At 38.6% G+C, this 25,921-nt stretch overlaps 1 protein-coding gene across 3 annotated transcripts in view; it reads right to left on the bottom strand.

The window, feature by feature from the left end:
• Positions 1-25,921, bottom strand: part of SNX9 (sorting nexin 9) — a 59,598-nt gene continuing 33,677 nt past the window's right edge. For 2 of the 3 annotated variants that reach the window (XM_048488171.1, XM_048488153.1), the window contains 14 exons: positions 24,339-24,489; positions 23,681-23,834; positions 22,612-22,696; positions 21,930-22,055; positions 21,594-21,711; positions 17,862-17,992; positions 17,064-17,167; positions 15,845-15,948; positions 14,681-14,758; positions 14,055-14,131; positions 13,336-13,425; positions 11,803-11,917; positions 9,881-9,972; positions 6,248-8,226 (listed from right to left, as the gene is read on the bottom strand). In XM_048488171.1, the coding sequence (XP_048344128.1) occupies positions 8,179-8,226; positions 9,881-9,972; positions 11,803-11,917; positions 13,336-13,425; positions 14,055-14,131; positions 14,681-14,758; positions 15,845-15,948; positions 17,064-17,167; positions 17,862-17,992; positions 21,594-21,711; positions 21,930-22,055; positions 22,612-22,696; positions 23,681-23,834; positions 24,339-24,489 (1,473 nt within the window). In that variant the 3' untranslated portion in view covers positions 6,248-8,178. Of the gene's footprint in view, positions 702-6,247; positions 8,227-9,880; positions 9,973-11,802; positions 11,918-13,335; positions 13,426-14,054; positions 14,132-14,680; positions 14,759-15,844; positions 15,949-17,063; positions 17,168-17,861; positions 17,993-21,593; positions 21,712-21,929; positions 22,056-22,611; positions 22,697-23,680; positions 23,835-24,338; positions 24,490-25,921 lie in introns of those variants that run through there. The other variant, XM_048488162.1, reaches the window with a different exon arrangement.

Below are 25,921 nucleotides of genomic sequence, written 5' to 3' on the forward strand. Positions count from 1 at the left end.
CATTCAGGTTTGCATCACGTTTTTAAGAAAATGAAATAAGCAAGAAGCCTTTATAAATTACCTAAACAAACGTACCCAGTAATTGAATGAAAATATTTTCTTTTTATTTTATTAGTGGCCAGCAGGTTAGTGTGAACATTCAGAACAGAGAGATAAAGATCAATTTAATTGTTCAGTCTGAATTCTGTCCTATCACACTGTTCTATGCTTTTCTGCTTCCAAACCAGTATTACTTGCTTAATTTTACAGTAATATACATGGAGTGCCATCAAGCAGATAAATAATAAGCAATGCATTATTAGAAATTTCTGTCTTTTTCTTCTTCTTACAGATTCTTTAGAAAAAGGTCACTTATTCTGCTGGAATGCAGAACCAATCATTTTATTCTCTTTTGTTAATCTTCCTGACCAGTGTGTGTTCGCATTCTTTTAACTAGAGGGGGTGAAAAATAGATCAGTGTTGACACACACACACTCAAGCTCAGATAGCAACCATCTTTTGCAGCATCAGAATTAACCATTCAATAGCTTCAGCTGGTTAACTGAAAAAGTATCCTGGCTCAGCCTCTGCCAATACACCACTCTACAATATACTCGAGAGTGTGCACCTGCTGTAGCAGATGCCCTATCGGATGAGAAGCTATGCCAAAGCACCCATTCTGGTTACCATGGGACACAGAGTCGCGGCCTCTTGCTGCGACTCTGAAAAAAACAGATGAAGTTTCTTTATTCTGTCACTGATGTACCCAGCCCCAAACCACAAACATGATTCACATTCAACAGCCAATATTAATATTCATTACTTCTTTGCATCAATTATATATCATTTGACAAGTTTCACTGTTAAACTTGTGGCTGGGAACAATTTTTACTAAACACAAATAATCCATGCTAGTGAGATTAAAAGCAAAACAAACATATGGTTGCCATATTAAATTCACAGCAACTACTTTTCAGTTCTTATCCTGATATCTAAGCAATTTGACAAAAAGGGGTGCCTCACATATATCTAATACAGAATAGAAGCAAATTTACTATGTATATTTTTATGACTATTTCCAATGAAATGCACCATGTCCTTCCCTGTAAAACAAAGCCCTCACCACCATCATATGCCCTGGTCATTTCTGTACTATATTTATTTGTTTTCCATTATTTATAGTCTCCCTTTTTCACTGTGATTTAAGGTGAATTACACACTGCAAGGGAATACAGTCAACTGTATAGGACATCCAGTCAGCAATACAATTAGGTCAGGATTTAAGAAATCTGAAACAAAGCAGAAATCTGAAACAGCTGAAGCAAAACGTAAGGTTTCTATGATATTGAATGGACGGATGGGTTCCTTTACCCTCTGGCCCAGTTCAGAATTATATATACCACATTCTATATTGGGAAACCATTGAAGACTACAGTTCATACATAACCAGTGGTTTAAAATATGGCAGTACAACTGGGGACTTATAAGGACTTGTGAGGTACAGTTTGAATCTCCTCTCCTGGTATTTCTTTCACTTCCCTAGGGGCCCAATAAACTCCCCCTTTTCCTGCTTCCTTCTCTCCTTCCCACCTAGCATCTCACCCTTCAACTTTTCCTCCTTCTCTACCCCAGCAGCCTCTTCCTGTAAATGGTGGTGCACAGTGCACTGTGCACAGTGCCTGAGGTGCAGTGGATATAGGGTCATGCTACTACATGGTGGCCTCCAGCACTGGGCTAGTCCCAGTTACATGGTAGCTGCTCCTAGCACTATACTGTGTCCAGTGGTGGTTTCTGCTGGTAAGCCTGCTTTCTTCTTTCCTTTCTGCTCACCAACCAGCGAACCCTGATTTTCCTTTCCACCCACCAGCCAGCTTTGCCCCTAACAGCCTCTTCCCAAGAAATGCCTGACCAGACCATATGGGGGCACGGCTGGGCTGGGCCAGACCAAGTTGTGTGGTGACTACTACTGTGCCAGGCAAAGCTATTGGAAGTTTCTGGTAGTTGCCACTGGTCCTGTCCCTGTTGACAGTGGAGGGAGGACAGGACCTTTTCCAATCTGTTTCAGCTTCCCAGTCCACTCCTGTTCTCCCTCCACAATTTTGCTTTACTGAAACCAAGGCTTGGAAATAGTCATGGTTGCCTAGAAACCTCCAACAGCCACTGAAATTTCAGCGGGCATGATTTTCTTAAAGCTACAGACACTTTATTTTGGACATTTTAATCCCCCCAATTTTATTTTACATTTCAGATTTTTTTTGCAATCCTGGAACTTCTCAAGTTAGCAGAAAAACGCTCCTGGCTTGACCTTAGCTCCATTTTGCAGCTCTATCATATCCTCTATGGCACAATTCAGAAATAGATGTGTTCATTGCTGGTAGCAGGCAGACATCAGTCATAATGCAACACTGGAGTTTGAAAGCAGTTCCGTGGTTACAAGCAACTTCTAGGCTCTGTTCCACATTTTGCCCTGTAAAGGCCTGAATGTCCTGGCTGCCTCTATGAGCCTCCAAGAAGGTTAAGATCATCTGGTGAGACACTGATCTGTTGCCTTCATTGGCAGGAATCATATTGCTTTTAGTAATCACCACCACAGCCATACAGCAGTGGTATCAACCCTCTCAAATGCCCTTCCTCGGATACATGTAGCGGATATATGTAGGCTCCTTCCTTGGTTAGCAAGGTGAAAACTTTTTTTTTCTTTCTATAGCTAAGTTTTTAATTTAAGTGTGAAGTTTTATTTTTTATGCTGCTTAATTGGTTTTGAAAGTTGTTGTATAGTTGGTAGTTTAACATTGCTTTTTGATTTTATTGTATCCCACCTTAAAGATCTCTCAATTATTTTAGTTGCTCATGTAAAAATAAAATATGAGGATTTTCAATTTTGGCACTGCTCTCTGTGTGTGTTTGTTGGGCCGTCAATTCACTTCCAACTTAGGGTGACCCTATGAATTAATGTTCTCCAAAATGTTCTATAGTTAACAGCCTTCCTCAGGTCTTGCAAACTGAGGACTGTGGCTTCCTTTGTAGATATTAAATCCAAGTAACGTCCAGGAAAATAAGATATCAATTTTTCTTCAACCAAAGAAAAGGGTCTTATTAACGCCCAATATGTTTCTCTCTGGAAACCATAAATTCATAAGTAATGCTTGAGTCTCTCTCATAAGTTCATAAGTAATGCTTAAGTCTCTCTCAAACGCCTCACGCGTTTCAAAGCGTTTTCGTAGATGTCTTCCTCAGGAGAAGAACAATTTCACACAGTCTCTTTCACACATTTCTTAAGTGCCATACAGGTTTTCTATAAAACAAAATTAAATGAATAGAATGTACTAAATTATGTACTATGTTATACTATATAAAGTTATATACAACAAATTATTGAAATGTTTTTAAATGTTTTTAAACATTTTTCAAATATTTTTAACATTTTTTAACATTTTAAACTTTTTAAACATTTTTAACTTTTTAAGCATTTGTGAATTAACATGTTCTATTGATAACCATATATCTTACTTGTCTCTCCTCAGAGCTTATCTAAAACCAAATGCAGCTATTGTTCCAAATACACAAAGGAGGATAATGGGGATATATACATATGAACTGTAACTGCAATCAGCTGTGAATACACAAGCATGCTGCAGCTGTGATTTCCATTACAAGTGGCAAGAAAAGTCAATTTCACGATTCAAACCAGTGATATTGCTCCTAAATTTGTGAATTAATCTGTTTTCAATTCTTAAAATAAATTTATCAATATTATTGTCACGTCTTGTTTTTAATTGCTGAAAGTGTTGTAACACTGCAAATTTTAATTCAGAGTTGGAAATTTAAAGCGACAGGAGTTGTTACAACCAAAAACAAAAATACAGAAAAATGAACTGGTGTGGGCACTGGATTTTACCACGGAATCCTCATTTATTAAAACAACTATCCATAAATTTTGGCCGCTCATTTCTCATATTCCTGGATGTGCAACCCCTCCTAAAATTGGATATAGACGGACTAAATCATTAAAACAGATACTTGTCAAAGCTGACATAAAGAAAAAACAAGAACTTAAACCAATATTAATTGGGCATCAAAAGTGTGGAAATTGCAAACAATGTGCACTTGCACTTAATACTAAAGTGATTGATTTACCTTCAATTAGACAGAAATGGACTTTGAGACAATTTTCAAACTGTAATACCATGCATTGCATATATATTATTATATGCCCATGCAATAAGATTTATGTGGGGAAAACTTTGCGCTGTCTCAAAATTAGAATTGCTGAACATCGCAGCAACATCCGCAATAGAAATATGGAAGCTCCGTTGGTGTCCCATTTTATTCAGATGGGACACAGAGACTCTGAATTAAAATTTGCAGTGTTACAACACTTTCAGCAAGCAATTAAAAAACAAAGACGTGACATTAACATTGATAAATTTATTTTAAGAATTGAAAATAGATTTATTCACAAGTTTAGGAGCACATATCACCTGGTTTTGAATCGTGAAATTGACTTTTCTTGCCACTTGTAATGGAAATCACAGCTGCAGCATGTTTGTGTATTCACAGCTGATTGCAGTTACAGTTCACTGCATGTATATATCCCCATTATCCTCCTTTGTGTATTTGGAACAATAGCTGCATTTTGGTTTTTAGATAAGAGACTCTGAGGAGAGACAAGTAAGATATATATGGTTATCAATAGAACATGTTAATTCACAAATGCTTAAAAGTTAAAAATGTTTAAAAGTTTAAAATGTTAAAAATGTTAAAAATATTTGAAAAATGTTTAGTAAAACATTTAAAAAACATTTCAATAATTTGTTGTATATAACTTTATATAGTATAACATGAGTACATAATTTTAGTACATTCTATTCATTTAATTTTGTTTTATAGAAAACCTGTATGGCACTTAAGAAATGTGTGAAAGAGACTGTGTGAAATTGTTCTTCTCCTGAGGGAAGACATCTAATTTTAAAACGCTTTGAAACGTTGCAAGTTGAGGCGTTTGAGAGAGACTTAACCATTACTTATGAACTTATGAGAGAGACTCAAGTATTACTTATGAATTTATGGTTTCCAGAGAGAAACATATTGGGCGTTAATAAGACCCTTTTCTTTGGTTGAAGAAAAATTGATATCTGATTTTCCTGGACGTTACTTGGATTTAATATCTGTTGATTTAATTATACTACTAGTTTGTTTTTGTACTGTTATATACTGAATGAATTATATTACACAAAATGTATATATTTCTCTCCGTCCGAGTGTGTGACGCGATTTTTGGTTCCCTGCTACTAACGTTACACACATTGTCTTTATATTACGATTGCTTCCTTTGTAGAGCCAACCCATCTCATGTTGAGTCTTCCTCTTTTCCTGCTGCCTTCAACTTTTCCTAGCATTATTGGGGGGTTTTCCCAATAACTCATTTGTTCTCATAATGTGACCAAGATAGAATAGATACAGTTTTATCATTTTAGTTTCTGGGGAGATTTCAGCCTTGGTTTGATTGAGAACAGACTGATTTGTCTTTTTTGTTGTCATAAAGCTCTCACACCAAATTTCAGATGAATTATTTTCTTAATTGACTAGCTTTTATATCCAATGGGGAATACTACGGCATGAATTATCTTGATCTTGGTTGCACCCTCCTCACATCTCTTCTGGTTCCTTCATGGCTGTCCTTCCCAGTTTCAATCTTCTTCTGGTTTCTTGGTTGTACCCTCCCTTTTGGTTGATGATGAGGCCAAGGAGTAGAAAATCTTGAACCACATCAATTTCTTCTTTGTGAGCTTTAAAGTTATGTAATGTCCCAGTACTGCTGGATATAATTCAGTATGTGTTCTTGTGAAAGTGTACTGAGGCATGATTCATACATATCCCTTGAGGTGTGACTAATGGAATGCAAAGCACAAAGGTTTCTGTACTTGTGACAAACTGTTAAGAGTGAATCAGATGCAACCTGCCACACAGTTTTGTAGGAGATAAATACATGTAAATGAGGGTTGGACAGCACTCTACCACAAAAAACTGTGACATCCCTACTATGAAAATCATACTAGAAGCTACTATCCTTAGTTTACTGAACCCCAGCAACTAAATGGACTTTCCACATTCACCCATTTAAACCTAGAGACATTCCTGCCTGTGCAATTGTATAGAATATTTAGGATTGTACTGACATCTTAGCTTCTTGGAACTAGGTATTACGAAGGGATGCTCTTTTTAGTAAAAAAAAAAGAATGACAACACATGACAAGACAACAGGACATATTTGAAACATCACATTTTACCTGAGAATAAATGTATGATCCTTCAGAAACAAAAGCACATAAGTATAAATATTTATTATCAATTTAAGAACTTAATTTCCTGTGAAGTTACAGATCTGCTTGTTTCAAGTGATCCTGCCACCCAGACGGCTTTTTCACAATGAAACGGCATCTCTTTTTTATTACCAAATTGTTCATCTTGTAAAGATGCGAATGCTGCAACATCTACAGCATCAAAATTAATGCTAATTTTGGTAAAAAGATATCCTTGAAAAACCAGTTACAAAGATTTTGACACAAAAAGTTAATATACAAATGCTGAAAAAATGTGCTGTGAAAAAGTGCTTTAGAAATTACAATTTACTTTCCGACAATTTTATAAATTGCTTCTACATGCAAGATAGATCTTATTACATTTGGCAGAAAACATTTATACACATTCTTTACAATTTGTACATATATTTCAAAGGCTGTATCATAACACTTTATGGAATTTTGGAAGACCAGCTAAATTAAGAGGAAGTGTAGACAGATATCTAAAATGTGGCCATGAAGAATGACTAAGCCCTTCTGTTGCATATGATGTTTTCATTCCAGGATTATTGGAGGGTTTTTTGGGTGGTACTTTATATTACCTCCACAACCCAGATTCTCTATTATTCTAAAAATATTACAATATATAAATGACAATGGCATACAAATTAACAGAACTTGCAGAATGCACCCATCAGTTAGAATGGCTTGATGGGTAAATTAATATATTCTTTTGATTGCTTTCCTTGAAGTGAACACTGCATTTGGCACTATGGTCTGGTTGTTGCAATGCTCCTACTTTAGTTCAGTTCAGCCAAATTTCCTATAGATCAGGCTATCAATGGCCTATTGTCAACATACAAAAAACGGTGTTTTTTTAAACCCTTGTGCAGTTTCTAGCATTTCAATAACAGTCATATTTTGAAACAGGAAGGGGTCTTTACTTTTGCCATGTAAGCTCACATTGTGTCTAACAACTGAAAGACAGTTTTCAATTTTCCTCCTGAAAACCGACTAAGCTGTTTTGGGATTAAAAGCAAAATCAAAAATCACAGTCACATCATGCAATCATGTGAGGATAAAAAGGAAGTAGTTATTTGGGAATTTTCCATCATGCCAATAGTGATGAGACAGGTAATAAATGCTACAGTGCATGTTTAAGATTAAGAGAAGAAAGCCTCACAATGCACAGGTCTGCTTCCCATTTGGAAGTAGCACCAGTGTCTGCTTGTGAAAAGATGGAACAATATTTTCTAGATACTTGGCTTTCTCAAGGATAAACTCTATTTTCATTCCTGTCTAGGTGAAGAAGAATCTAGCCTTCAAGTCTGAGGCGTCTGTGATACAAAAAAACAGGATACGAAAAGACTCTTGGGGAAAGTATGTGGCAGCAGTGTGATTACAGAGACTATACCACAGCGAGCTATACCAAAGAGATGAACCTTTGCTTTCAACCACACATTTAATCAAAGATTCTACTGAGATTTTAAAGGGATCAAAATTTACAGGCTCTCATTCTGAATTTTGCTTTTTTTCTTAAGGGATACCTGTTTAAGGGGTCAATGAACGACTCTGAAGCATTTGAGAATATGAAGCTTTTTGTAACCCTTGGCAACAAACCACTTTACAATTTAAATCCATATTACATAAGGAATTCCAGTTTTGCTTATGTAATTGATAATTTGGGAAAGCATTCAAGATAAAAATATACATAAATATCCAAGGCATTTAGGCTGGCAAAGTAAACATCTGAAGTTTTCACTTTTTTTTGCACCTTGTATTTTACAAAGGTTTTTTTGGATGGCAAAGATGTAGTACACTTTTTTTAAAAATTACATTTCCTCCCCTCCCTTCAGAAAAGCACTTTGGAGTTGTTCTTTATTATTATTCTCTGCAGCTACATTACTGGAAAGCGACCGAGGGCCTGCCTCAGCTTTTCTGCAATCTGAAACAGGAACAAATATCAGTTTTGAAAAACAATGCCACACTGCACAGTTAGAATCACCGTGTTTTCAATTTGGGAAAGGATGTTCAGCAATTCATTACTCCAATGTTAAGGAAGGGGGAAAACAAGGAAATACCCAGGGCAGCTATTAAGAATTCATTTTGCACATTTAGTATCCATAAAATATGTTCATAATGGACAACCAAAATTTCAGTCCTGCTAATGTAGTGCATAAGAGCAGCATGGCACCGAGTGGTAAACTGTAGTTATAGCAGTCAAAGCTCTGCTCACCACATCAGTTCAATCCCAACAGAAGTTGGTTTCAGGTAGCTGGCTGAGGGTTGGCTCAGCTTTCCATGCTTCTAAGGTCAGTAAAATGAGTACTCAGCTTGCTGGGGATAAAGCGTAGATGACTGGGGAAGGCAAGGCAATGGCAAACCACTCTGTAAACATAGTAGAAGTCATGATGTGATGTCACCCCATGGGTCAGTAATGACCCTGCGCTTGCACCTTTACCTTTTTAATGTAGCACATGCTTGAGCTTGCAATGGCTGCCACATCTACTACATGGCTTGATCTGTGTGTTCTCCAACAAAAGAACATAGGTGATGTTCACACTTCAAAGAACTTTTAATAAAGTGATTTCTGGATGAACTAGTGATTAGTCTCACAGAGATAGGGCAACTCACATACATAACTGTTCTCCAACGAAATTAGGAATTATTTCCAAAATAGGAATTATTTCCAAATGCACCACTGTCTAATGGCAACAACTTCTAGTACAGCTAGATTTACCGTCTTTCAATTTGTTTACTTTTGTGCTCATGCATATACTAGTTCTTTTTTGAAGCCTTGGTTATAATCTCAATTTTCATAATGTAATGAACAATGAAGAAGATCTGAGCAGGTACTGGTAGTTGCAAAGTAAAACAGGAATCAAGTGGTACCTTTAAGATTAACCACATTTTTCCCAGGTTTCTACAATTCAGAAAGCCCAATTTTATAAATATAGATATATATTAACTGGTTAATCCCAAACTCTTCAAAGTGGCAGTTCATGTATAGCTTCTATGTACCGTTTGTAGCAGGGAGGAAAGAATGAAGGTTAGGAGCCTAAATCAGGTCTTAATCTCACTGCTCTGAGAAACATAATCCATATGGGACCAGAGGGATGCTTTTTATTTAGTGTTCAGCATACTTCAGATCCTCCCATTTTTTCTCTTTTAAATCTTTCAAAGGGGTGAAAATAGAGGATCTTTTTATCTGCACTTGAATAGCACAATTTATGTTCACTTTTTATACACACACACACACACACACACACACACATATATACGTGTGAAGTTAGGAAGAAATTACAGAGAAATATGTGGAATAACTGCAAACAGCTCAAAAATATTTCTTCATCTCTATATTTAAAAAATAGATGTTTACTGTAAATTTATTCAGAAATAACAGCTAAAGCCCAAGCCCTTACTGTTCACATTCTTGTGTGTGGGTGTGTGGGTGTGTGGTGTGGTGTGTAGGAGGAGCATTGCAAGCATGCAACATAAAATCTGAGCATAAAGAATAATGTTGAACTTGACATTTACTTAGAGGGATAAATCATTGAATGGCTGACAAACAAAAAAGGCCCATATATATTGCAGCTTACCGTTTCATAGAACTGTGCCTGCTGCTCCAGATATAAGCGGATCACACTATTGTAATCATAAATCCGGTTACTGTGAAAGTGATTCATCTCAGCTGTAAATTAGAGCCAGGGCATGCATTAGTTCATTTTACTTCAGTAAGGAATCAATAGTAATGATTTAGGAATCCAAACACAAGATTCACATGCTATTGGAATTTGCATGTGATTGCATTAGTGTGCTTGCCAATCCATACCCATTTTGCTCCATTGCACTGCACTGTATACAAGAATCTTCTATGGGTTTAGGTGGAGAGATGTAGTGAACAATATCTTCCTGACAGCAGCTTGGTGCAGTTACTGCATGGATATGTTTCCAGAAACCAACTGCTGGAATACATGAAGCTGGCTAATTCACATTATTTCTGAATGAACGGTATTGTAGCATTCATCATTAAAAAAACAAAGGTCAAAGATTACTTTACACATGTGTGGGGTCAAAAATGGCAGTTGTATAAAGCTGAACAATATATAGCACAGAAGATATTTTCAAAAAGCTTCTGCAATGCTGAATTCTCTGTCTCATTTATTTTCAGCCAAATTTAATTATAACACTGCTTATAAATCTCCACACTAAACAACTGACAGTTATAGCTGCTGTGTCATACTGGGTTTGTAAGAGAAGAGTGTATTTTGTGTTTAAGTGAATGAATTTACATGTCTAGAGAAGTTGCGTAAAAGAGACAAAGATGATCCTTTTTTAAAAAAGAGAGAGGATATAATTATAAATTCGTCAAAGTGTCATGTGACCAGAAACCATCCCTATGTTCTTGAAGAACAATGGTTTCAAGAACGCATTCAGCAAAACTTTCTTCCTCTTTAAAAAAAACTTTAACTTACTGTGTCTTCATTACAATGACCTAGGTGATTGATGTTCAGCCAACTATTAATCCTGTTTAATTTGGAGTCTGTATAAAATATTTTAAATCTCCCACAACCGGATAAAGCGAAAGACCCCCCAATGGTCACTATCAAGGCACGACATTCTTATAAATTTTTAAATTATATCCACCAGAAGAACTTCTTCAATGTTTTCATATTTTCCTTACTAAACCCTGCGTATTAACATAGGTTTTCTGCTACAAGCCCACAGCTTGAAAGAACGTGCCTTTGGCCTATGCTGATGCTACTGGAGCAAAACTAGGAAGCTGCCCTTGAACCTCTGTGCTCTCCCCATTCCTGGCATTCTTTACTGCTGGGAGAGAACAGCAACAACATGGGGATGACCTGAATTGGAACTTCTCTAACCAGCAAAGTGATGAAGGAAGAAGAGATGGGTCAGAAGAGGGAAGCATACAAACCCAAGGCCTTCTTCCAGTCTCCTTTTGGGTAGAATCCCAAGGAGCCTGTGAACACACTGCTGACCCTAAACTATAGCCACATTCAGTTTTGTATAGCAGGTCTGAACTATTTGCTTTTGATTTAGAGATTCCAAATCCTGCCCATGGAAGACATGGACAGTCTTGCTTCTATGCTTCAAACTGAAAGTGCAGAGAAAACAAGCAGTTAACTCTATCAATATTGTATGTTCTGTTCCCACTTCAATACCGTAGCAATTGGTATGTTCCCGCTTTAATACCATAGCAATTGGTATTACAATTTATGTCTGTGATAGTAACATGGAGTCATCTACACAGACTGACGTAGCAAGATCTTATCACAGAACAAAAAGAGACAGATAGGCAGCACGGCCTACTCTCTAAGTTGGGCAATTCCAGTTAAGTTCTAGATGAAAGCCAACGTTGGCATCTTGCAATAGGACTGTTTTCATTATCTCCATACCTTGATGATATGACAACCTAAATTACTTTTATCATTTCTTACAGCATTCTTACTCATCCTCATTTCCAATCAATAAGGGTCAGTTAAAGTCAAGTACACTTTACCTTGCAGTGCGTAAGACATGGTGCTTACACGCTTCAGCATATTTTGCTTGTCCTGTGATGTAATTTTACTGGTAGCAACTAGCTTATCAGCTTCTTTCACTTTTTCTATAGCTCCCTGTTAAAGATAAAATGCCACACGAAGCATTGCTGAAAAGGCACAAATGTCTATGCTGTTTCCATGCACACACAAAGCAAGTACCTGCCACCCTTCAATCTGTGTTGCAGGTCACCTTGAAATACATCAAACTGAAGAGTTTTACATTTGGGCAGCCCAATCGAGAGCCTCTGGTGGTGGGATTCAGCACCACTGTGGCGTCGCCCCACTGCCTCCAAGGGGGCATCTTGGTGGTGCAGGGAGGCAAAAAACAAAAGAAAGTTTCTCCACTGCTGAAAAGCCGTCCAGGAGGCTCTATGGACTTTGGGTGGTGTAAGTCTCAGTCATGCCTCTGGAATGCCCTCACTATGTTGGCAGCGGTGCAGGAGCTTATGGGGCCTGCTGATGGATTTCCCTTCCACCAAGGTAAGTGCCCCAAGCAGGGAAATCCATTGGTGCAGCTTCATGCCGCCTTCAGAGGTGGATTCCGCCCCCCCTCCCCCGATGGATTAGGCCATTACTTACTTATTTACAAAACTTATGCCCCTCCTTTCTGCCTTCACCAGTTCTACCAAGGCAGACAATAAATTAACATATATCATTAAAAAATTACTCAGAACCACTAAAAACAAACAAAAACTCAATTAAACCGCTAGCTAAAACACAGATACAAAAATATTAAAGTAATTAAAACATAGGGCAAGAGTTGCGGATCACTGAGGGAATGTTAAATGAAACAACAGTCTTTGCTCACTGGCAGAAGGTGGCAATAGAAGAGGGCAGTTGAGTCTCTGCAGAGAGAGTTCCAGAGTTTTGGTGCCATGACCGGAAGGCCCTTACTCAAGTTACCACCCATCTACACTCAAAAGACAGGGGCATCCCAAGCAGACTGTGAAAGATGACTACAGTAGTCAGGTTCTGGTTTTGTTAAAACGCTTTCTATCACAGGTACTGTGTCCAACTCTCCAAAGGGTCCAAAGTGCAGCCCTTCTGGCTTTTTTACTACTGCTCCAGGATACTGTCCCATCAGTGTTACGCTTTTAGCCTGTCCAGTGTTGTTGATTCACTTATCAGTCGAGCCCGAATACGATTCTTCAAGTATTTTGCACAAGTCTTTACTATATTTCGAAATATGGTAGTTTTAACAGTGTGACCAATACATGAGTAAACACCCAGTGAAGTATTTTTTCACCAGTTAAAATGCCCAACCATAGTATCTGGTACATTCAGAGATATGATTTGGGTTCGCTATTCACTATTAAGAACCAATTCAAGGAAGAATTTTTAAGCTCATTCGCTTTTGAAAACATACTCTGTACTTGTTAAGCACAGAAGGCTATAAAAAGAATTTTGAAGAGAAAGTTTTAGGACTGAGCCTGAATCTCACTTTATAATATCTAGCACTGATCTCATACACTACTTTAGGATAAAAGGCTTACCTTGTGAGCACCTATGATATCTGGGAAGCAGCCAAGAAATCCTTTGTATTCATGGTTAGTTTCCATCAGAAAATGAAGATCTTTCCTAGGCTAATTAAAAAAAACAACCAATTCCATAAAGCCATTCCATGCTAGCACAAATGGGCTGAGGCTTGCATGTGGTCACTTAAACAGCCAACAACCTGATCAGCTGGTTGGTGAGGACAGAATAAGAAAACAGAAAGAACCCTTTCCATCCACACAAGCAGATCATAGTCACTGGGACCCAGTTTCATTAGAAAAGCTACAAAGGCACAGCTCTGGCTGTTACAAGAGGAAAGGGGAGGTGCGAGGTCAACACACAGTTTTTTCTCTCTGTCTGTCTCATTCTCTCTCACACACACAAACAACCAATTTTACATGCAGCTAGAGACTGGCATGTGGGTCTACGGCCCCTTCCACACACACAGAATAATGAACTTTCAGTGCACTTTGAACCTGGATTATACTGTGCCGAATAGCAAAATCAAGCAATTGTGAAATTGGATTGAATGTGCGGTTTTCTGCATGTGCAGTAGGGACCTAAGTGTGTACATATATACATACACACCTAAGTGTGCACATATAACATATAACCTTGAGGGGAAATTAGAATAATAGGCTTTAATCAGTAGCTTCTGATAAATCTTTAGCGGTACCATAATCTCTCAATGTTTTCCCCACTTTATTGCAACAGTTACCTGTTCTGCCACAAGACTGGCAATTTCTTCATATGTTTTTCCAGCTTCTGTTATTGCTTCATTGAGGTCAGATTCTCCTAAAAAAAACCCAGTGATACAACAAAGTTTCTTAAAGTCAAAATGAATGGTTCCAACTGAAGTTTAATAATATTCCCTTTGATACCTGCATTTTAAAACTACTTTTATTGACAGAAATAATGATCTCAAACTATTCTTCCAGCAGATTAATGAATCTTCTCTGATTTGTAAACACAAAGCGATAACTACTATTTTATTTGCTATTTTACATTACATTATATTAACCAGCCAGGAGAAACATTTTTGCCTTATGATTAAAATTTTGATCCAAGCAAAGGAAGATCAGAATTAAGTTGACATGAAATTAAAACCATTGTTCCTTTGAATTTCCAGTATTTTTGTCTAGCTATGCAAGTTTAAAACAAACTGCAGGGGAGGATTAAAATATTAGGGGAAAGCGTGACAGATACTTGATATAAATAATTTAATCAATTAAAAAACCAACATATTTTAATCTGCGTGGCTATAATGAATGAACCCCTGATATTAGGAACATATTACACAGGATGTTTTGAAAGAAAAAAATCAAAGAGCTACATTAAAAATACCTTGATAAGCACTGGTACTGAAGACCAGAGCTAAATTCTGTAAAGCTTTTCCTATTTTCTGATATTCCTTGGGCAATGCTGTAAGAAAAACAGATTTGAACTTTCTATGAAGCCAGCAATAAACAGTAAACAACTGAGTACTAAAAACCCACCAATATGAGTTAGTCATATTTTCCTTCTTATACTTTCAACACAAATGAAGCTGCCTTATAAGAAATCTGTCTACTCAGACCAGCATGACTCTCCAAGGTCTCATGCAGAGGTCTTTCATAGCACTGCTGCTTGATCCTTTTAACTGGGGATGAGAGAAATTGAACCTGGGACCTTCAGCATGCAAGGCAGATGCTCTACCACTGAGCTATGGTTCCTCCCCAAAGTTGAAGCTACTTTTTCTGTCCCTTTCTGCACTGCATTTACATACTCCAGTTATGCCCACTTCCTCTCCTGGCATTAGACTTATCTGCTTTGGACACCATTTTAATAGACTTTTGGAACATAAACTTGTGGTACAAAGCAGTTAAATGGTCTCAGAACCTGTCACTGGGCTCGCTATTTAAGAGAACATGCCAGTGGTGGAGAAACTGTGGGCAGTAAGAACACTACCTTCCTCCTGCCACAAAAGGCTCCCGAGTAAAACACTGAGAAGCACAGAAGTTTGAACAAGGGAAAATCAGAAGAAATCTCTCACCACGCAAAACTTTATGTACTGCCCCGCTCCCCCCCACCCCCACTCCCAGATGGCAATTTGTTCAGGAGCGGGTTCCAATCTCCTTGAGGGGACTCCTGGGGTAAGGGAAAGTTCCATTTTAATGAACTCCTTTCACTCACAAATGGTAGGACCATCTCATACACCATTTGCCTTTCAACCACATCTTTTTCCAGGACAATACACAGGAAACTATTGTGGTAACTTATTCAAGAATCTTGACAAAAGAACAAGAAGGCACCGCTTGTTGAACTCCTATCAAAGAGAAGACTGCCAGAACTAGACCTTACAAGCATCTATGAAGAGCAAGTAACTACCCATTTAAACAAGACTTATAGATTTTTGATATTTTATGGACATGATTATACTGATTTTACGACTGCTGTGTGGACACTCCTGTGTTTTCATTTATAAAAGTTCTTGGGTAAAGAAATGGCAAGGTTCACTAGGACACTTACGCCCTGTACAACGCTTCCAGTGTTCATTTCCAACCGTCAGCAATTCCTTGACGCCATCATCCATGGCTTTTGTGAACCTGCCAACTGCATCACATTTCTGTTCACTGTGTAATAATCATAACAATAATATCAGACAAAGTATTTTCATCATCTGTTATGGTGAGCTTTATTTATAACTGTGCCTGGGAGGCTTTTTTTGCCCATTTCCTAGAATAGGTAAGCAGACTATGCATTTCTATCACCTTCTCTGTGTAGTTTACTCTTCTTTCACAGCACATAACAATAGCAAACTGGCTTAAATCCAAACCTAGAATTCTAATGACTTGTCAATAACAATATAGCTCAGGATAAAATCAAGCCAACATCTCTGAATTTAATGCAGATATTTCAAAAGAATAAAAATGGCATATATTTCAATTTAATTGCAAGGCATATTTAACAGAATAAGTCTTTATAGAAGCAAAATAACGATTCATGCAAGAATAGTTTGTAATAGCCTCATTTTATAAAGTCTGATAATTTGCATTCGTACTTGCCACAGACAGGACCTGTGGAACTGTTTAATGAGCCTTTGCAAAGAATGCTGCCAACCATGGATGAAAGAAAGACAAATTCCCTGCTATCTCCTCCAGACCCTTCATTTTCTGTGTCAACTGCTCCCTGCCAGCCTCAAATAACTGTGAAACAAAACCTTGAAAATGGTTAGCAAACACTGGATAAGGAGCGGTGTTCTGTTAACCATGGTTAAATCCATGAAACCAATGTAATGCTTAACGTCGGCTGAATGCCAGCGGATGACAGCAGGGGGAATTGATGTGAAAAGAAAGAACAGAAGTACGGAAACATATAGACAGCTCCTGATACCTTAATCACAATGAGGAGATTTCAGGCAATATTGCTGAAAGGCCAAAGATATTTAATAGTTAATTGTGTTCTTTGTATAGCAGGTGCAAATATATGTCAACCTGCGCTGGCCTCTTTTGATTGGAAAAGAGCTCTTATGTTTGAAACCATCACATCTGAATTTTATGGCAACTAGCTTGTTAGGATGTAAATCTACAATGTTCACACAACTTCCACTAAGTTGCATGGGAGGCTCTGGATACAATTTAAGACGCTTATTTATGCAAGGCCAATGTTTTAACATTTGTGCCCTTATATCAGGTGACAGCATTTTTGAAATAAATAAAATATGAAGGGGAAGAATCCAATGCCTTACATTTCTATCATATCCAAGTCAGGAGCTTCTGGTTCCATAGCAGAAAAGACCATAACACCAACAATCTCATCTTTCTCTGCTTTCCTTTTACCTGTTTTCCATTCCTAGGGATAAAAGTAAAAGGTGACAGAGAGGGAAACACATTCTTGCAAGGAAATTCTGTACAGCCATCTCCTGCTTTGGGCATGATTTTTATTCCCAGTATCTCCTTATACATGGAAGGCAAAAACATCTTTGTACAGATCTATAAACGTGACTGAAGTTAATCCGGAGAGCAATGTGATTGGCTTGACATTTTTCAGGCAGAAGGAAGAGTTCTGCTGCCTTTGAAACTTGATGTTTCACAACTGTTTCTGATGAGGTTTTGGGGATTATAACCTCAAGAGTGCAAGCCCTCAGAAGCACCCCAAGGAGCTCTTTGGATCACAGTCTTGTTAACTTGCTGAACGTCTATTCTGCCTTTTCTCCAAGAAGCTCAGGGAGATACACATACTTCTGCACAACCTCCATTTTGTCCTCTCAACAGTATCTCCTCCAGAATTAACTACATACATTATTATTTGGTCATCTGCACCCCAGTCTTACCAAATAAATTAGGAAACATATTCTAGAAACAAAACAGCCTTTTCAAGGAACATGAGGTTGACAGGATAGTGAGAAGAAATCAGTACTTCGGAATGGACTGTCCAGAAAACTTACTTCTGAAGGAAAAAATCAAATTCTTCCTAGATACTGCCAAATTGGCCTGCTTTCCCCCCACATTGCTGATGTAATTTTTAAAAAGTTAATTGGAGTTACCTTTTCATCACGGAAATTAAGGAACTGTTGAAAAACTTCACTTTCAGAAATAACTGGATGGCGACACATTCTGGTCATCCAAGCTTGTAGCCTCTCCATCCTCATTTTAATGAATTCCTCCTCAAAACGCCCTGAAGCACAGGAAGTGAACTGCTAGTTGTTTTCACATTTAATAACCTACTTTTACTGATCAAGACAATCGTTGTTTATATTTAGGATTCTATGATAAAGGCTGCATTTTAATGCAGGGACTAATTTGGGAAATAATCTACCAAATGCAAGGTACAGTTCAATAATGCTATATCTGTCATCAATAACCTCTTCTATATCTTTGGGAGTTACGTTTGTCACAAAAGTTAAGCTGAAAGTGAAGTGCATCGATGAAGCTACATGCAAATATTACCGCATGCTTTAAAACTGTATAAAATAAATATTACACACGCACACAGTTCTCTACCCTACAGTCAGGAGTTGGAGCCAATTGAAAATTTCCTCTCATGAGGAAAAGCAATTTTCAAATATTTTTCATCCTTCCACAACAGTCCTCCAATTACTTTGTCTGCTGTTTTAGGAGACATCCCCATCCTCCAGGAACAGCATTTCAGGGGGTATTTGAGGCTGCAGTAGGAGGGGAGGAATTCACACTCTGCAGACACAAATTCTTTCTATCACCAGAGATTTTTAAGAGTATCCAAACGAAGTTAAGGTACACACTAATGATTAATGGAGTCAGTAGAGAGAAAGTTGTTTCTGATTCAGAAGCAGAGATATGTCAGCTGGTATGAACAGACTAAGGCAGATCAAAACCAAGATGTGGTTTGGTCACCAGGAATCATAAATACCACATTTTCAAATGTTCTGACAGCTGGAAGGAAAAAAGGCATTTGACATAGGAAGAGGGCGGTGCTTAAGGTATATTGGTCCCAGTCCATACAGGGCTTTAAAGGTCAATACTGGCACCTTGAGCCCAGAAGCAAACTGGAAACCAGTGTAGATATCTCCATCTCTGAGTGGTGTATTCTGCTAAAGGAATACTAGGTAGCAGTGGCCAGAGGTACCTTTCACCAGGTTTAGCTTATGAGCCTGCTTCATCCCTTCCTGGGCAAGGAAGATCTTGCCAGCATATTGCATGCCTTGGTAATATCTACATTAGATTACTGCAATGAGCTCTATATGAGGCTGCCTTTAAAGAGTCTCTGGAAGCTGCAGTTGGTACAGAATGCTATGGCCAGAATGTTGCCTGGAGTGGGTCATAGGGGCCATATCTTATTCCATCTATTCTGTTGTGTTCCATCTATACCAGGGGTAGGGAACCTTTAACACTCAAAGAGCCATTTGGACCTGTTTTCCACGGGAAAAGAAAACACTTGGAGCCGCAAATAATTTTTGACATTTAAAATAAAGATAACACTGTATATATTGGGTTTTTTTACCTTTTACTCCGCTCATTCTGAGAAGCGCATGGATGCGTCCGCCCTGCTGCCTGCAGGGCGGGCAAGAATGGAGCCAGCGGCTCGGCCTCGCTGCTCCAATGGGGCAGGCGAGAGGGGAAGCTGGGCAATTGGTGCGCCCACCCTGCTGCCTGCAGGGCAGGCAAGGATGAAGCCGGCAGCTTGGCCTTGCCGGCCGCCAGGAAAGCGCCCGCTCCAACGGGGCGGGTGATAGGGGAAGCCGGGCAATTGGTGCGCCCACCCTGCTGCCTGCAGGGCGGGCAAGGATGAAGCCCGCGGCACGGCCCAGCCGGCTGCGGGCAATTGGTGCGCTTGCCCTGCTGCCTGCAGGGTGGGCAAGGATGTAGCCGGTGGCTCGGCCTCACTGGCCACCGGGAAAGAACCCGCCCTGCTCGAACAGGGGGGTGAGAAGGGAAGCCCGCGGTGCGGCCCTGCCGGCCGCGGGCAATTGGTGCGCTTGCCCTGCTGCCTGCAGGGTGGGCAAGGATGGGGCTGGCGGCTCAGCTCGTGGAGCTGCAGTGCAAGGGCAGAAGAGCCGCATGCGGCTCTCGAGCCGCAGGTTCCCTACCCCTGGTCTATACTGACCTTTTAAAAGGGTCCTGCCCTTTTAAAAAAACCAACAACAATCCCCTTTAGTCCTGTTTGGTTATGAGCAAAGCAACTGGCACCCAATCAGGATCCATAGAAGCGCTAAAAGAACCCAGTGGGGATGGAGCTAGAGGAGACTCACAGTTTTTAGTTAGACAGGGTCTGAGCCTTCAGAAAGAGGCTGGAGAGATACTGTCTCAGAGTCTGCCTTGTGTGTAAGCAGACTAAACAAATCAATGTGTGAAGACAGTGCTTGTATCTCCAGAGTATTTTCTGGAGATCTATGGACCATTCAGCTATAAAACACTTTTCAAGGGGGGAATGGGAGGGGGCAGGGCGCTCAACCTCCTTTTAACTTTAAAAGACAGGGAACACAATCCTACATTGAAGGTGTTTGCCTTGCTAGATTTAAATGAATATGAAGATTGATTTTTTTTACCACAGAATTGGATCTTAATCTTTGACTTCTTGTTGTTATATTTTATTGCTAGTTTTTACAAGTTACTTTAATATTTTATTGGTTTTAATTCATATTATTACTTTGAGCTACAAAAGTTGTTTATAAAAGTAGGGATTAAAATAAATAGTAAGGTAACATCTGGAATAACTATTTTCCATATGATAATTGATTATCACTAATAATACTGAAAATATTGTTCCAAATGGAGTATATAAGAAACAAAAACTACTAATGAGAACATTTATTCTTCCACTGCCACCTGACAGAAGGAAATACACATCTTCATTACAAATCAAGTGTCTTTATTATTCTTACAGTAAATAAATAAAAATACTTGACAGAGAAATAATTATCTCTATGCTTTGTCATCACCAATTCACTACATTTAAGAGGTTCATCAATCTACCCTGGGTTTTTCCCCCCAAGGTCATAAAGACTATACAGAAAATGCCTGTAGAATTCTAATCCTGAAGCTAACTGAGAACACTTCCTCAGTTTTCAGTTTCCTCGGCATTCATCCCAGTATCTACATCAATGCTCAGTTTTCTTCTCATACAGAACGCTGTTGCAATTTTAGCAGTACACAGCTACATGGCTGGCTGTGTGCCTGACTGCTTAGAAGATCGTGATTGGAGGGGGTGGGGTGGTGGAGCAACTGGAAAGGGGTGCCAGTCAATCAAAACAAAAGTTGTAGGCATTCCCCTATTCCTGTAAGAATGCCTACGAATTCCCACATCACAGTTCTTGAACATTATATGGTAAGCTATTTCATTTTCAGTCAAACTAAAAAAAAGGTGTTCCAGCTTTCTAAGAATTATATCAAATTATAAAAAAACAGCAATTGCACTAAAAAGTTTAACCAAGTTCACAATGTAATCAATGAAAAGACTTCAATCACTTTAACTATCTCAATGCTTTAGAAATCAATATTAGAATGCCTGCTTGTCAACAAATGTAGCATAAGAGACACACTATATTCATTTACTTCTGAACAAACTAGCAACACTATATTCTTTGTTATGGCCCTCTCCTTTGAAGTCTCTTTACTTACCCACTTTTTACCCCTCTTTATTAAATGTGATAATATGGTAAGAGCCAAATTCATGTTTAAAATTCCTTCATTTCCAAAGAGATCTCTTTTACTAAGATTAATTCCCAAATAATAATATTCCCAATTAACAGGAAAACACTAAACCACACATGTCAAGAAAAATCATTTTTAAGAATAATTACCTGTAACTTGTTTGTCTGGAAGAGAGGGAATTGGAATGGCTGATCCAAACTTAATCAAAAGACGCTCATATAGCCAGTCAAAGTGTTTATATCTGTGGTTGACAGATCGATTAGTGTTCTGTAAAAACAGGCAGAAAAAGCTCTTCCTTATGAATTCTCTAAAATACATTTTTCTGGCTGCTACCAATACTGTAGTTATTTAATTGCTCAATGGAGTCTCATAAAAACTATTAAAACCCACATAGACTTATGCATCAATAAACCTTAACACACCAGCAGTATATCTGAGAGATTCTGAGATATCACCTGATGGCAAAGTGTTTAATATGCACTTACTGTACATGTAAGTTGATACTCTATGTAGCTCTTCAGACCATACATTTTAGAACCTTTTTTTGGATCGGCCACAACACAGTCAAACGTTGAGGTAGGATAAATCCACATTGGACCATAATCTCCAATCTGTGGGAATACACAACAAAAAAATTATGAACTCTAAACATGCTACTTTCACCAGATTATACATTTAAATCCTCAGAATTGGCTGTTCATCAACAAATATAGTTTGAAAGGATTCCTATGACTTAGCAGCCAAGTTGAACTCATAGCACTTAGGGTCTTCCAGTGACAGCTGTTTTCCATTTATGAATCTACCACAATTAGAAATATGTAAATTAATTTTACCCAGGACTAAAACATACAGTCAGCAGAAAAAAGGACAGGTCAGGAAGCAAAATGACTAAAAACTAAAGGCACCCTGATTGACTTGTAAGGACTTCCGGCCCTGACCACAGTTTAAGGTGATAACTATGTCTAGTGTGTGTGGCTCAGACTCAACAGGCCCCATCTGAGCCAACAGTCAGGTTACGTGACATGCACGAGAACCAGTGGCTCTTGCATTCAAGCAGTGCTCACTCTATGTGCTTATCAAAAAAGTCCAAGTGTAGCGTATTTTATTAAAGCATATACACCAATGTCTCAAGCATTTGCCAAAAACATTAAAAAGAATACAACTTACAATTACAGGGATTTTCTCTTTGGGTTTTACTAGCGGTTTTGCCAACAGATACTGTTCCACTCCAGGTTTTGCAAATCCAGGAAATCTGATCAAAGAGATAAAGTGACTGAATCCCTTTTTCAGAGGCTTTCTGTCAAATTCAGAACTGCCAGCCATATCTCAAACACACTTGGTGCTTAAAAAGCTAGATGCAGCAATTATTACGCTAATAATGTCGACATGATCTAGTTGACTGATTAACATTTATATTGGCAATGCTTGAAATTACACTTACAACCCTCTCATTGGATTAACTAAGCCAATCGGAATGAAGAGTGCAGAGAAACAGTTAGTACCAACTGCCACAATAACATCATCTAAAGAGCCTCTGAATTCCCCTCTGTCAGTTGACAAACTGAGCGCTACAGTTTCCTGAAGCCCATGTCACAGTCACATTCCAGACATTTTATTAATGTGCCTTTTGTATGTACTAGAGAGGCTCATCATCTCAGAGTCCCTGCTTCCCACTAGTGAGCCCACACTGATCACCCTGCAAATTATTTTTGACTTTCTAGAGTAGTGCTGGGTAACTGGATTCATGAAGGCTGCTGTTGGAACCAAATGAAAAAAGAAGTATTGGGCAAATTGAGCTAATCACACATGTCTCTATCCAGCAGTATTCTTATTAAGAAAACAGAAGCTAACCCAAACCTACCAAGGGAAAAACAATTAGCAATCAAACCACTAAAAAGATCTACAGCCCTTCTGTATCATTAGAGGCATAGAGATCTTGTCTCCACAGGGTTTTCGGGGCAAGGAATGAAATTATCAAATCCCAGATTACATATGCGCATAGATTTAGAATTCAGTTTTTGAGCAGGAGTTTGCAAGCCTCATTTATTTATTTATTTCCCCTAAAAATAACTGAATTCATGACATTTTCATAACAGACCAACTGCATACTTTATAGGCCAAATGGAACATATACTTGCGAGAACAATGATCTCACGTTCAAACCATAATGGTTTTCACAATTTTCCCCACCATCTCTGTTCTCTGCTGCCATCCCACCAAGTGCTGTAAATTTTACTTGTTAAGTGGTATTTTCATCGCAGCTCCACGGCTATTCCCACGCTGAAGCCCTGCTGGGTCTGAAGTCTCTGGGTCTTTATATTCAAGGTAGGAAGCAGGCGTAGATTTGGGGTCATCCCAATCATCATCCCAGTCATCGTCGTCAGCAGCAGCTGAAGGAGAGAGCATTTTGATTGCATAATTTTCAAAAGCACACTATACACACAAATTAAACTTGTATTCTATTAAAAAACACTTCCAAGACTAACAGCTCTGCAAATTACTATTTTTAATGAACCAAATACTTCAGAAGGCATCCAATTCGGTGGCAATGCCCTGTTGCAGTAGTCCTTAATTAGGATGCCCTAATGCAATGCTCATACACAGAGGCCAAGACAAAGAGCATTCTGAAGGACAGAAGTGTATTATCTGAAGCCAGAGAAATATACTGGAAGAAACACCAGCAGAAACAAACATCTTTGAATGTCTGGTCATTAGTAAAGGGATGCGATTATTAATGGAACGTGCATTAAGAATTTGCAGCTAGTTTTAACATTGTTTTAGCAGAATTCTGAAATGTTATCACATTTATTCCCTTAAATTGTGTTTGAGTTCTACTGTCCCACCCCCCCCACCCCCCGACAAACCCGCCCCATTTGCAAAAACACTTCTCTGACCTGGTCCTTGATAAGCCTGTGGATGACCAAACGTTGCTGGATCCCAATTGTTAGAAGAGCTGTTTTTTTGCCTCGTTTCCTGTCTCGCTGCCCAGCCATCCCCAGTTGTTGCATTGTCCCAACTTGTCCAGGGGTCATTTGCACTGCTGGCCTATGTTGAAAGGGGAAGGAGAGAAAATGGGAATGCCCATAGTTTTAGGAAACATTATATACATGTTCACTGTTTCAAGTGAGAGATTTTAACATTTGTTAACAGCAGCCCATTAGCAAAATGGGCCATATAATGGGGAAAGAGCTTAATTGCAAGAAATATTTCATAGCTGCCAAAGAAAAAATATACCTCCGCGCCCTCTGATAAGAGGCTGCTTTAATTCTGTTAAGTCCCACAGCTTAACATTCTGCCCCAACAGCCCTGAATGGCTGACTACAATGAGGCAATTTCATGTCCCAAATTCTGATAGACAACAGTTTTTAAAACAAAGACGTTTCTACTAACAGAATGTGTACCAAATGTCAAATTTCTACTTTAGTACAAGTATATTGTGCAATCTGAGTCATATGTAGCAGCATAAAGATATAAAGACATACACACAAAACTATAACATGGAATATCTCAAAAAGTGGGGCTATGTCTGTTTCAACCATGATCCTATGTTTCAGCCATGAAAGTCTAAAGTAGGAAGAAGCTAGCAGGGTTTTTTTGCTCAGCGTTTCCCTTTCAAAGCTAGAAATAATATATCTTTTATTCTTAAAAATGGAAAGACACATAACTATAGTCCTGAGATAACCATACATACATAAGGTTCTGTCTGGTGGACAAATATATCTCAGCTGCAGATTATATTCTTAACTGAAAAGGTACCAGACTTAATTATTTTAAAATATGCCTAGAGAAAGACATGCAAGAATAAAGTGCAAAGTATAAACATGTATAACTGAACGTAATTAAGTTGAACAGAATATAACAGATATTTATAAACTGATCTGCCTTTCAGAGATTCAAATTCTGGACCAACCTAACAAGTTACAGGACTTTCTGTGCGTAATTTATTCCAAACACAATATTTGATGTTCATGAAATGTAGGCAGGGCAAGTAAATATCCATAGTGTGGAGACAGCTATGTGCAGTATCCTTTTGCCCACTGACAGGATAGGCCCACTCCTCCTGTTATCCTGGCAGTGCATAAATGGCTGTAGAACACCTCCTCCTCACAGTACATGGGAAGAGTCCATGCTGAGGCTTCACCCTGAGGAGACTGAAGCAACTCTGGCATGAGGAAGAGACATAATGTGATCTTCTTCAGTGTGGAGCAAGACTTCTCATGTGGCCACTGTAGGAAGATGCCATGTAGCAGTGATTGCCACATTGACAATGGAACGTGGGAAGGAGATCTCAACCAATAAATCCATCTCCATAAACAAATGAACAAAACCCCCACAAAATTATCTATAAATTCATCTTTAAAGTATATGGGGCAAAGCTAGAGGATTGCACAAGGATGACTTCCTATTCTGCTGACATCAGATTTACTTCTTAGAAAAACAGAACAAAAGTACGTAATACAACATAAGGCACATTAGT

This window comes from Sphaerodactylus townsendi, linkage group LG01 (assembly GCF_021028975.2).
Source record: "Sphaerodactylus townsendi isolate TG3544 linkage group LG01, MPM_Stown_v2.3, whole genome shotgun sequence".
Lineage (NCBI taxonomy): Eukaryota > Metazoa > Chordata > Lepidosauria > Squamata > Sphaerodactylidae > Sphaerodactylus > Sphaerodactylus townsendi.